The sequence below is a fragment of the Rhizophagus irregularis genome, chromosome 15 (genome assembly GCF_026210795.1).
Source record: "Rhizophagus irregularis chromosome 15, complete sequence".
NCBI classification, from domain to species: Eukaryota; Fungi; Glomeromycota; class Glomeromycetes; order Glomerales; family Glomeraceae; genus Rhizophagus; species Rhizophagus irregularis.
This window is the reverse complement of record NC_089443.1, coordinates 2,417,285-2,431,365: the sequence shown is the minus strand read 5'-3', so window position 1 is coordinate 2,431,365 and position 14,081 is coordinate 2,417,285. Positions and strand designations below refer to the sequence as shown.

General features: G+C 28.9%; 3 protein-coding genes across 3 annotated transcripts; all 3 read right to left on the bottom strand.

The window, feature by feature from the left end:
- Positions 1-4,419: 4,419 nt before the first annotated feature.
- Positions 4,420-6,928, bottom strand: OCT59_007236 (uncharacterized protein; the record flags this gene model as incomplete). The annotated part of the gene is made up of 7 exons (XM_066147297.1): positions 4,420-4,636; positions 4,702-4,822; positions 5,035-5,399; positions 5,464-5,708; positions 5,773-6,231; positions 6,308-6,345; positions 6,514-6,928. 7 exons carry the CDS (start codon positions 6,926-6,928, stop codon positions 4,420-4,422), a joined length of 1,860 nt encoding a protein of 619 aa, XP_065998570.1.
- A 1,329-nt stretch (positions 6,929-8,257) lies between these two features.
- On the bottom strand, positions 8,258-9,624 carry OCT59_007235 (uncharacterized protein; the record flags this gene model as incomplete). Its single annotated transcript, XM_066147288.1, has 3 exons — positions 8,258-8,586; positions 8,653-9,016; positions 9,142-9,624. The coding sequence occupies 3 exons, from the start codon at positions 9,622-9,624 to the stop codon at positions 8,258-8,260; spliced, it is 1,176 nt and encodes a 391-aa protein (XP_065998569.1).
- Positions 9,625-9,726: 102 nt separating this feature from the next.
- On the bottom strand, positions 9,727-9,981 carry OCT59_007234 (uncharacterized protein; the record flags this gene model as incomplete). The annotated part of the gene is made up of 1 exon (XM_066147279.1): positions 9,727-9,981. One exon carries the CDS (start codon positions 9,979-9,981, stop codon positions 9,727-9,729), a length of 255 nt encoding a protein of 84 aa, XP_065998568.1.
- Between the last annotated feature and the right edge of the window lie 4,100 nt (positions 9,982-14,081).

Here is a 14,081-nt window from a genome sequence, read left to right as displayed (position 1 = left end):
AAAATTAATAAAATTAAAAGAAAAACTATATCAGGTGAATTAATGTGAGACAGCCAAAGGCTTGAATGTAAAAAGTAAAGATGGTTATCAAACACGATATATTGAATATCGATCTATTAATTATTTAAATTGCCACGTGATTATCCAATCAACGAGTTTCTGGATATCAGGATTAGTTTCGAGATAACTGAAATTAGTTTCGGGTTTCGGGATTTATTTAGGGTTTTGGAACTTGTTTAGGGTTTCGGGTGAGGTTTTGATTCGTATATTCCGAAACCCGAAACTTTCAGAAATCCTCTCAGAGGTTTCGGGCCCCATGTTTAGTTTAGAACCATCCAAAACAATAGCACATGATCCTGTACTTGGTAAAAAACGTATTAGTATTTGGCAACTTGTAATGCTTCTGGGATGAAAGATTGCCTTTAGTTTTTATTCATAAATATGAAATACCATGTGCATTAAAGGGAATTGAAAAAAGATCTCTCCCTGTTTGGTATTATTGGAACTCTAAAGCTTGGATGCAAAGAAGTATTTTCAAACATTATCTTGAAAGATTAAATTCCAAAATGCTTAGAGAAAATCGGCATATTATTTTACTAATAAATAATGCTAGATGTCATGAATCTGAGAACATCAATAGTCTTTTAAATATTAAGGTTCATTTTTTACCACCAAATACAACATCATTTCTTCAACCATTAGATCAAGGCATTATTTATAGTTTAAAAGTACAATATCACAAATTGTTACATACAAAATCGTATTCAAGCTTATGATTTTTATGAAGAGGAGCCATTACTTTAATTGATATTTTTGATTCAATCAATTTAATTGCTAATGCCTGGAAAAAAGTATCTAAAAAAACAATTCTTAACAGTTGGGCTAAAGCTGGAATCCTTTCCAATTAAGGTTGCCTGCCGAAACTAAAAAGGAAATTCTGAAAGGTTTCGGCCAATCAAATCAAATGCCAAAAATGCCAAAATTAGGCCGAAGCTCGGTCTTAATTTTAGTCAAAATAAATTCAGCCGAAATTATGACATTGTGTCACATGAAGTTACACAAATTTCCAAAAAAAAGGAAATTTTATTTCCCAGTAAAATCGGAGAAATGTATCGCACAAATGTTACACAAAATTCCATAAAAGGAAATTTATGTGTCGATCATTATCCGGCCAGAATTATAGTATTAATGTTGGCCAATAATTTCGGCCAAATTTCGGCCTTTCGGTAAAAGTTTTGGCATTGTATAATTTCGGCAAATTTACTTTTAATTGCCTAAACTTTCGGTTTTAAAAAAGTTTTGGCCTTAGCCTAAACTACTTGATTTCAGCAAGCAACTTTATTCCCAATAATAATATGGAAGATTCTGAATGTTTAGACAATTCTGATTATGAAGAAGATAATATTGGACATGAATTACAATCATTAATTGATGAGTTAGGATTCGTAGATCCTTTAGCTGTGAATGACTATATTAATATTGATAATAGCAAAATCTTGCTGAAGAGGAATTATCATTACAAGAAATTGTTGACGTTGTAAAGGGAACAAATGAAAGGGAAATTGAAGAGGAAGAGGAGCAAGATGAAATCTCTACAATAGTTGCGTTAAATAGCATTGAAAATGTAATTAAATATATTCAACAAAAAGATTTAGAAATTGGTAATTTAGAAATGAAAAATTTAATTAAATTGAAAAAAAGGATCTTTTTTGATAATATAAATGAAAAAAGGCAAAGTAAACTAAATGAATATTTTGATTTTAATGTATGACAGATAGTTCTTTTATAATAATAAAATTATATTCATTTTGAATAAAATTTTGAAAATTTTGAACGAAAAATCATGTGATTTCTTGGTATTTTGGATTTTTCATATATTTTTATATAAATCCGGTTTGGCGAGATTTTTTCGATATATCGGATATCTTGATATATCGGATATTTTTACTGGAACCAACTGATCCGATTTATCGAGATTGCCTGTGTATATATTTCTGGGTCCTGATATAATTGCAACTTTTCAACTAGAAGCTGTTGAAACAATTATTGTATAATTCAAATATTTCTTTATATAATTTAAGGGTCCAGTATATTACGTCATCATTTGTATATGACCATATGACGATCATTTTATATGATTACGTGACCACGAAATTGATGAGAAAACTCTTGGAAAAATAAAATATTTCTCAACCTACCATATGAATTTTATTAAATATATGTTCAAATAATAAATATAATGTATCCTATCTACATTTTAACAATTTATTAATATTTCTATATATTTTTATGGACAAAACTTAATGAAAATACCATTTGCTTGATTGATATTGTACATTAAAAATAATAACTCCACAAACGCCAAATATATAATTCAAGGTTATTAAATTAATTTATTTGCCTTTCCATTTCATTATAAAATTATAATAATCTAATTATTACTTCACAACACATAAAATATTTTGTATTTAGTTTAAAGGAACAAATACACTTAAGATAATAAAAAAATAAATGGTATTAGTAAAAATTTTTATTTGAATATGATGCTTGCTAATTTTTTGATATAAATTATTTAACTAATTACTATATTATTAAGTCTCAAAGTTTCGCAAGTTTTAAGTTAATTTAAAGTTAGTCTAATTAGAGAATTCGCAACTTACCTTAGAGAATTCGCAACTACTATTAACTTCATATAGTAGTTTTTCGTTGTAAACTATATTTATACTATACTTTTTTAAAGTTTATTTGAAAAACCAGAAACTTTGGCTCTCTAACAGATATTTTTAAGCAGGAGTTTGAAAAATATTAAAAAATTTTTTCTTGTAACGAAAGTAAGAAAAAGATGATCTCCAATTTTTTGTCATATAGGGAATAACGTAATATACTAGACCCTTAAGGGTAGAGAAATCGCTATAATTAATTTTTATTATAGTAAAATGTCCAAAAAAAAAAATTCTGTAATACGATTTTCATTGCAATACCAACTTTGTAATACTTAACAAAAAAGGATAAAATTTACATGGTTAGAAAGCCATGGGTCTGAACTACTATTTTTTAACTTAAAAAGATATATTCGTTTAAAAACTTTTTTGAAAAACTTTCGTATAAAGTTTTAAAATAGTCACAAATGTCTATATGTTTTTGGCGAATGTGAAATAAAGAAAATTATTGGGTTCCACATTTTTGGTTCATTTTTGAGTTAACGCGTCATATAAGTCTTTTCTAATTTTAGAAATAAATTTTATTACATTATTTTATACATTATTTTATAAAATATACATATATTTATTTTCGAAAATGGCGAAGCCATATTTTCCAATTCTTTTCCATTACTATTGCAGTTACACCTTCAATAACACCAACTATGTGAATATTTGTTTGCAACGTATTTCCATTTGGATTTGGCCGGTACAAGTTTATCATTATTTTTACCATTCCACGTATTATAAGCCAGTCTAACAAGTGCTGAGCATCTGCTTTTGTACAGACAATTTTTTTTCGTATTTTACGATAAATATTCAATGAGGTAAGCTCTTCATTATCACACTTGAGTTGACAATAAACCTATATGATATCTTTTGGTGAAATTAATTTTCCACTTTCACGCAGCTTATTTATTATTTCTTCAACCACCTCTACCATTTTGATAGCATCAGTTTTTACATCAACTTCATGTATTAGCTCAGCTTGTATGCGTAAGTAGAGCTCCGAATGGGTCGGATCGGATTGGGTAATTGACTTGACCTGACCCAAGGCAAGTCATGAATTTGGTGACCTGACCCAAATATCACAGGTCAGTTCGGATACCCGACCCGACCCATTGACCTGATATATTTTGGGTCAAAAAAACATTTCAGCGTTTTTTATATATCAAATTATAAGAAAAAACGCCGAATGTTTTTTTTTACAATTATTTTATGGAAAAGTATGTTTTGGCACTTTTTATTACGCCAAAACGTATTTTTTTGTTTTTTCTAATGAAAAATGTCAGACCCGACATTTTTAAATTAAAGAAACTTTTTTTATTTTTTTAAATGAAAAAACGTCAGATTTGACGTTTTTAAATTAAAGAAACAATTTTTTTTGTTTTTTTTTGTTTCTTTTAATAAAAAACGTCAGGTTTGATGTTTTTTAATAAAAAAACATTTTTTTTTTGTTTCTTTAATCGAACCCAACGTTTTTAATAAAAAAAGACATTTTTGTAATTATTTTTAATGAAAAAACGTCGGATTCAGGTCAGTTTGGCATTTTTTATATATATAAAATGCTGAAACATCTTATTTTTAACTGAAATATGTCGGGTCAATAGGTCGGATCGGGTACCCAACTGTGACTAACCTGACCCGAGGTCGGGTCATTAAATCTGCTACCTGACCTGAATTTTTCAGGTCAACCCATCGGGTCACCTGATCCGTCAGGTCAAATTCGGAACTTTACGCGTAAGCAGTTGTCACAATGTGCACATGGAGGACTTAAATTATCACCATTCCATGCAAAATATTCGGCAAGCATTTGCTCTCTACAGATATATTGTTCTTCACAAAAATGAACAACTTCAAATATTTTTTCACATGCTTTGGCAAGGTATTCTTTTCTTTTATTTGCCTCAAAACTATCATTCATATCTTCAGTTATACTACAAAATATATTTTTAATTAAATCATAATATTAATTATATTTCTTTACACAATTAATACTTACGATTCTCTACTTTGTATTATAATTGTATAATTAGTGCAAATATCATGGCAGGTATAAAAAATTATACACTTCGCGGGATTATGGTCTCTTCTCACTCTTCCAGTTTCTTGTATAAGATTGCCTATTTTAAAGGGTAAGATTAGTTTTATTAATAATGCTATTATATTTATTTCTTTGATATAATAGTAGTGTCTTACCTATACTCAATGGAAAGGAATAATGTATTACCAAACGAACTTTTTTATCATTAAGACCCATACCAAAAGCATTAGTTGCAATCATAAGTTGGATTGCATTCTCTTTCCATGATTTCAATTTTTTTTTTTTCTTTACTGTCTAAGGAACTATAATACACAGCCATTGGTAATCCAAGGCCAGATTTTTCCTGAAGTTGCTCATAAACATCATCACATATTCGTACTGTTGGACAGTAAATAATGCATTTCCCTTCATTTAATTCTTTTAATAGGGTAATAATTTCTCCAATAGTTTTTTCCTTAGTACTTTTAGGATGCATTTTCATTGTAAGTTCTGGACGTGAAAAAGATAACCCTCGAATAAAAGCCACATCATTTGAAGCAAGTCTGAGATTCTCCAAAATTAGATAAGCATCAGATTCCTTGCAAGTTCCCGTAAGCATCATAATTGAACTACTTGGAAAGAATGTTGAAATTTTTCTTAATTTACTCCAGGATTCTCTATATAAGTTAAGTTTAATATATCAAATAAAATTTTTAAATTAATATTTGAATTATATCTTACCTAAAATGCTTGCATTTTATAATGCAATGCACTTCATCTATTACAAATGATACAGGTGCATATTTTGCGAAATTTAAAAGCATTCTGATAAATGAACTATTGTTGATAAAGCTTTCTGCAGTTATATATAAGATTTTAATTAACCCAATAGCGATCTCAGAAAAGACTTTTTCAAAATATTGTGGAGGTTGATGCTTTCCGGTATAGATGCTAGTACATCCAATTCTAGCAGCAATTGTTTCGATCTATAGAAAAATTAAATTATAATCTTTCTTTCATTAATTGTAGTAAATAATCAGTTTAACTTACCACTTGATCATCAATTAAAGATACTAATGGACTTATTAAAACAGTCAAACCTCCGCGTAAAATTGCAGAAATCCAATAACACATTGTTTTTCCTGCACCTGTATGCATTGAGATAAAGGTATGTTTTCCATTTACATATGATGATATTGCTATTTCCTGCATATCTTGAAACTCTTGATATCCAAACATTTTTACAAGTATATCATATGATGTAGGTGGATTAGCTATTAAATTTTGTGATGGTGGTATATATTGTTTATTTGGAAATTCCTGATACCATCCATATTTGAAACAAAATTCATGGTATCGACATAAGCCTAATGGAGAATACTTTGGAAATGCTTTACAAGCCAAACATTTCTGAATTTTTTCAAAATCAAGTATATGTTTGGCAAATGTAAGTTCAAATTCTTTAGCTTTGATTTTTTCTTGAATATTACGTCTATAAGGTATGAAATCCTAAAGAAAATATTTTTTATGTTATTTATTTATTTTATTTATTCAATTTTGAATTAGCATATGATGCTCACTGTACTTTATCCCAATCAAATGTTTCCAAGTTAGTTTTTTGTTCTTAGATTTTTTTGCCTCGTTCTTCATTTCGTTTAGCAATATCATTAGAATTTCTTTGGTTTTATTTTTTTCGTTCTTCAGCTATTTTACTAATATTTTTCTTATCAGTTTCAGAAAAATATGGAATATTACATGCTGATCAGGCAATTTTCAGCATATTTAACAGACCATTGTTATATTGAAAAACAGCTAGAGCATGTCGTGTACTATAGGTTTTCCAATAATCAATTTTTTTATCTTGAAAGCATAATTTAACTCGGTTGAATGCTTCATTATATGATATTCTAATGTAAGTAATTAAGCTCTGTTTTGTTGGTATATAAAAGCATTCTTTGAGAAATTGACGAAACTTCTCTCTTTGATTAAATGTATGTTCTTTTAAATGTGGTGCTTTTAATTGAATATCAGGATTTTCTTTTCTCCAACATACTTCATCCCAACAAAAACTATGATTATCTGAAAGGTGAGCAACAAGACCATCATGTACTTTTTCTAATTCAGCATCGGATACAGTAATTTTATTTTCATCAAGTTTTTGTCCACTTGCTGTATAGACACATAAATTGTAATAGGTCATTATCATATTTTCATATTCTTTCCACATGGAACTTTTTACTGCAACATAGAATAATTAAATAATTGAGAATCAGAATAAATAAAACATTTAGCAGTTTATTAATTATTTGTAATTAAAATGAAAATAATTACAACTTTTTACATTCTATTCTATTACATAACCATAACTAATGTAAAATATTTACAATTATAAGTAAAAAATATTTGCAAAAAAAAATAAAAATTTTCTATCAAAAAAAATTATAATAAAATAAAGCTTAAATAATCAGCTAGCTGCATACTAATGACAAAAAGATAATCTAAAATCGTTAGTACTTAAGATTGTTTGTTACATTAAACTGTTATGTTAATATTATGTTATTGGTAAAAATACAGTCAACTCCCTCTATAGTCACTCCCGTTATAGTCACATTCTACTATATAGTCACACCAGTTGAATGTTCAAAACACTTTATTATTAAAATCTATCCTATATAGTCACAATCTATCTATAGTCACTATTACACCTATCCTCAAAAATCTTATATTAAAAAAAACCGTTTATAATCACAGTTATATAAAGAATATATTAAATAACTTGGCATATAATAATCGTACAAAGATGTATCATAGCTTGTTAGAATCGTCTCACTGAGACGAATCGAATGGTGGTAGTTTTATCCTTTTCCGATCACTGGCTGGCGAGTTATTCAACAAAATGTTAAACATCGGCATTATAATATTTCTTGATTTACGTTTACTGCGCCATTTAACATTTTGCTAGATTTCTCGGTACCTAGTGATTGTAAAAAGACGATTTATAGCTCGTTGGAATCGCCTCATCGAGACGAATCGAATGGTGGTAAGCTCATCTCTCTGTGATCAATATTGACGGAGTTATTACTTAAAAACCAGTTAATATTTTTTAATTTCGGAAATTGATCTAGTGATTGGATTTCGATGTATCTTATACCATTAGATTCGTCTCATCAAGACGAATCGAATGGTAGTAAGATCGTCTTTCTAGAATCAATATTGACAGAGTTATTACACAAAAACCATTAATATTTTTTTAATTTCGGAAATTAATCTAGTGATTGGATTTCGACGTATTTTATACCATTAGAACCGTCTCATCAAGACGAATCGAATGGCGGTAAGATCATCTCTCTACGATTAATATTGGCGAAGTTACGATACAATAAAGTTTTAAGTATAATTCTGGCTAAAATTATGTTAATTTTTGGCCGGAATTATGATATACAAATATAAGAAATTTTTTATATAGTCACATCTCTTCATAATCACCAAATATGGACTGTCCCAAATGTGTGACTATAAAGAGAGTTGACTGTACTTAAATTACCTTCAATAACTTACCAATCTTTACTCTAATATTTTTGCCAATATGTTTTAAATCCGCATATACTTTGCTCACACATGGAATATTATTTAAAGTCTTATTTGAATTTAGATCACCATCTACTTCAATATCTAAAAGTACTTCAGCTGCTTCTAATACTGGAACAATTTTTTCAATAATTCGTAATAATATTGCATGTTCCATTTGCCATGATGTCTTTTCATGATTGCCATGAAAAACCTCATATTCTTGGCCATTTCTTTTTTTTAATTTACGTGGTTTTTCAGCAGTAGCAAAAGCAATAACAGGTTTGTGATCATATCCTATCATAAAAAAAATTGAATTTGTTTTTATTTTATTAAATATTGACAAAGTCTTTTTTCTTTTACCATCAAGATTTCCTTGATATATTAGTTCTCCACTAGCCTGGTTTGCATTCTGACAGTGAGACCAAGAGCAATCAAAACTAGTGGGTAATATTCTTTTCCCTTTTGCTTTAATATGTGCAATAGCATTAGTTAATGCAATTTGTGCACTTATCTCCGCTTCATCATTTATTTTTTCCAAATATTCATTTTGTTTATTATGATAATGACCTTTTGATGATTGTGCTGTTATACCTATTATAGAAAATATAGTTTGTAGTTGTTGCCTATTAACGCCACCAACAAGTCCTGCACCTGCTGCAAGAGAAGAGAATTGTGCATTAAGTGATTCATTACTATATTCCGTAATTCCTTGACAGATCTTACACTTAATTTTAATTTGAAGATTATGACCGATTCTATGAACATCCAGTTTTTTTTAGATAAATCAAGGTTGTGACACGTTAAACAAGGTTGTATATATATGCTGGTAAGATACTGATCTGTACTAACGAATATAGTAGATTCAATATTCGTTTTCTCTAATGTTTTTTGTATCCAATTATTTAATAATTCTTGATCTTTTTCTTCATGTAGCTTATATTTCAAGTTTTTCATATATTCATTATTGGTTTTAGCTCGCTTGATCTGTTTACGTGATGTGTCTTCTAATTTTTTCAAAGCTTCATATTCAACTGCAAGTGCTAAAGTTGCTTCTGGAGTTAATTGCATTCCTGGTTTTTTGATTTCAATTCCATGACAAATTATTGGCGGTTGGGAGATTACTGATACTTTTTTTAGTAGTTTTTCTCCTTTCTTTTGCATAGTAGTAGTTAACTTAGCAATTTTATTTTGAGATTTAGTTGCAGTAATGTTAAAAAGATGTGGATAAATTGAGTTTACTTTTAATTGTAAATCATAAATTATATTAGGATCACGCAAACTAAGAACGTCAGGAATAGAGATTTCTCCTGATAGTTTTATGTATTTTTTCATGCTTACAAAAAAATCAGAATTTACTCCCGAATATATAAGTTCAGACATTTCCACATTTTCATAAATTTCCCAACTATATATAAGGTGTTCTTCATTACTACTTTAAATTTCTAAACGTATATATTGATCACAAAGTTTTCCAATTACACAATAACCAGAGAGTAGAGGAATCCATGGAGGAGTTGGTATATTTTCTTTTTTAGTAATAGCACGGTAATATGGATTAGAGCAATACTCTTTACTTGTTTGTAGTTCAGCATGAATAGAAAGAACTTCTAGTGTTCTGGATGTATCACGAAACATATATCTACCGTTTGCTCCTCTGAATATTTTCAGTGTAGGATTATAAGTTTGCATATGCTATACCCAGTTAGGAAGTCTAAAATGTTTTAATAATCGAAAAACTATAGAAAAACATTAAAGAATTTCTCAATTTCTTAATAATAAATATTACTTTTCTTGCTTTTTACCCTTAGTTGACGTTGTCATTGTGACTAAGAAACTTTATTTTGCAAGAAAAGAGTTACAAGATACGGTTAATTAATATAGCCGGTATTTCTAATTTTGTACAGCCAGCTATTTTTAGTACAAGACGTGGTAATTTATTTAGCCGATATTTTTATCTGCACCTCGTGTTTAAGAAGATAAACAAATCTGGGTTTTTGGAACCAAAAACAAATGGACATTTATTATAATAAAAATTAATTATAACGAATACTCTACCCTTAATGATAGAAATATATAAACTTTTAGATATACAAGATAAAAAAGAGCAGTATAACTTCTAAAAACTTGCTATTTTTTATATAAAAAACTAAGAAAAGCTTAATATTCTTTTTAGAAAATTAGATAATTATTTGGAAAAATTTCTTACTTCTATAATACTTCAAAAATGATGTGACTAGAATTCCAAACAGGTTGACCAAATTCAGGTAACCTGACAGGTTGACCTAAATTTATCAGGTTAGGTTTATGGTGGCTGCCACCTATAACTACACTAATATTAAGTGACTTCAAATTTTTATAAATTGTAAATTGAATAGTAAAAAGAAAAAACTAAACCGATAAAATGATATAGCAACATGTACTGAACATTTCTATCGGATTATTTTATAAAATTTAATAAGAATTTTAATTAATATTATGGGTTAAAGTTGGATAATTTTAATAAGTAGCAATAATAAAAATATAAAATTTTGGACTAGTTTTCATGTAATTTTTATGGATTTTACAAAAATTCCATGGAAATCCACAAAAATTCCATGTAATATGGCAAAAAAAAAATTTTGCCGCTCACGCGGCAATTAATATTTTGACAAAGTACTTTAAAACATAAATTACACAATATAAATAAATAAATTTCAAAATTTCAGACTATTGTTGTTTATAGGTGACAGCCACCATAGCAATTGCAATTCAACATTAGTTCAGGTTGTAACATCAATATAACTTGAATGACCTGTTGACCTGAAAATATGATTTTATATAATATAAGTGATGGTATTATAATTCACTTTTTATATTGATTTTATATAATAAAAGTGAGTTGCGATATTAGGATTCATTTTTTTATATTGATTTTATATAATAAAAGTGAGTTGCGATATTAAGATTCACTTTTTTATATTGATTTTATATATAAAAAAGTGAATTGCAGTATCAGAATTCACTTTTTTATATTTGATTATATATATAAAAAGTGAATTGCGGTATCAGAATTCACTTTTTTATATTGATTTTATACAAAAAAAGTTAGTTGCGGTATTGTGATTTACCTTTTATACGATTTTAATATAAAAAAGTGAATTGCAATATTTTCAAAAAAAATGTTTTGCACCATTTTTTTTTGATATTTTAATAAAAATTTCAGGTTTCAGTTCAAGTCAGGTCAAACAGATAACCTGATATAACCTGATCTGACCTGATCTGAAAAAAAATTTCAGGTCAGATTTATCAATTAACCTGACCTGACCTGATCCATTAAGAACTCTAGATATGACGAAATAAACTAATCAATTTATTATACTACAGTCAACTCTCTTTATAGTCACACATTTGGAACAGTCCATATTTGGTGATTATAAAGAGATGTGACTATATAAAAAATTTCTTATATTAGTATATCATAATTCTGGCCAAAAATTAAAATAATTTTAGTCAAAATTATACTCAAAACTTTATTATATCGTAACTCTGTCAATATTAATCGTAGAGAGATGATCTTACTGCCATTCGATTTGTCTTAATGAGACGGTTCTAATGGTATAAAATACATCGAAATCCAATCACTAGATTAATTTCCGAAATTAAAAAAATATTAATGGTTTTTGTGTAATAACTCTGCCAATATTGATCCTAGAGAAACAATCTTACTACTATTCGATTCGTCTTAATGCGACGAATCTAATGGTATAAAATACATCGAAATCCAATCACTAGATCAATTTTCAAAATTAAAAAATATTAAATAGTTTTTAAGTAGTAACTCCGTCAATATTAATCACAAAGAGATGAACTTACCACCATTCGATTCGTCTTGATGAGGCGATTCCAATGAGCTATTAATCGTCTTTTTACAATCACTAGGTACCGAGAAATTTAGCAAAATGTTAAATGGCGCAGTAAACGTAAATCAAGAAATATAATAATGCCGATGCTTAACATTTTGTTGAATAACTCATCAGCCAGTGATCGCAAAAAAATAAAACTGGGACTTCCTGTCTGAATGGTCATTTCACAATACCGCTTGGGGTCAGTAATGGCTAGATGGTTGTTCTAGATGGTAAAACTAAGGGTGCAATGTCTTAGTGGTAGTTTGACCTTCTGTTAGGTCTTAAACCAACCAAGGTGTTCGTGCACAGAACAGGTAGCATGGTTATGGAGTTCGATTCCCCACTTCTTGGGTCCTGATTGGTGATCCCTGGTGGTTGATACCCACCATAAGGGGTGATCTTGGACAGATGCCTGCTACTTTCTGTCTGAGTGGTCACTACAAAGTATACCACTTAGGTAAATAACCGTACTATCAGTGCTAGGTAATCGCAGGCTGTAGTGGCCTTTGAGTGAGACTTAGTACCTAAAATGGTAGTATAGAAGGGTACTAGATGGTTGATGTTACCTGTCGAAAGTCCTTCATGAAAGTAGGTGCTCTTTAAAGGTCGTAAAATAAATTGAGTATTAGTATCATACAATAGATTAAGGATGAGTGGGCAGCATGTACCTAGCTTCAGATCAGCTCAAAATAGCCCGATGGGGATGTCTTCAAAGTGGTGCTGTTACCTGAGGAATTAAGTACTCAGTTAAATGGTTGCCCATAAAGATGATAGGACACAGATCCGAGATTAGTCTTATAAGAGGCAATGAATGGTCTGACCGTAAATACTAGCAAAGCAAAAGGATAAAACTACTACCATTCGATTCATCTCAGTAAGACAATTCTAACAAGCTATAATACATATTTGTACAATTATTAAATGCCAAGTTATTTAATATATTCTTTATATAACTGTGATTATAAACGGTTCTTTTTAATATAAAATTTTTGAGGATAGATGTAATAGTGACTATAGATAGATTGTGACTATATAGGATAGTTTTTAATAATAAAGTGTTTTGAATATTCAACTGGTGTGACTAAGGTTGCTTGCCGAAACTAGAGGGTTTCGGCAGAATGGCGTATGTGAAACTGCCGAAACTAGTTTCGCGAAATCATCAAGAAATGCTGAAACTGCGAAACTTATCAAAATCGCGAAACTGCCATAACTTGCCGAAACTGTTTTGGCGTTTTAGCAATACTTTCTATATGATTTAATTAGAGTTTCAGCATTTAAACAATTTATAAGAATAAAGACAATATAATTTTTTATATATAAATATTTATTTTATAATATTTAATATTAAACTAATAAAATAGAATAAAATATACGATTAAAAATATAATAAAAATTAAAATTTAATATCTTTATCTTCTATATGGGGACCTGCTTCTACCTCTTCTTCTATCTCTACTTCTATTTCGTCTTCTATCTCTACTTCTGTCTCGTCTTCTATCTTTACTTCTATCTCTACTTCTTGATCGAGACCTAGATTGCGACCTCCTTCTTTCCCTTTACAATCTATATTCATATCAATATCGATCATGCGCAGCATGCTGCCGTCGATACTCTCGTCTAAACAGATCTAAAATCCAATAAAAATATTAATGAATTGAATGAATTGCCTAAATAAAATTAATTTAAAATAATAATTAATAATAATTACCAGTTTGTAGCCAAAATTCATCGTTCATGTAAGCGAAACACGCTCTATCGAAACTATTTGGACTTACAATAGGAATGTCGTCATCATTATTATTTATTATCCTACTGAGGTTTTCATAACCTCGTTTGAGGGCATTCCATTTTTAGAGCATTGCCTGGGTGTCGCTGCAAATCTGGTTGCAACGAACACTCTATTTG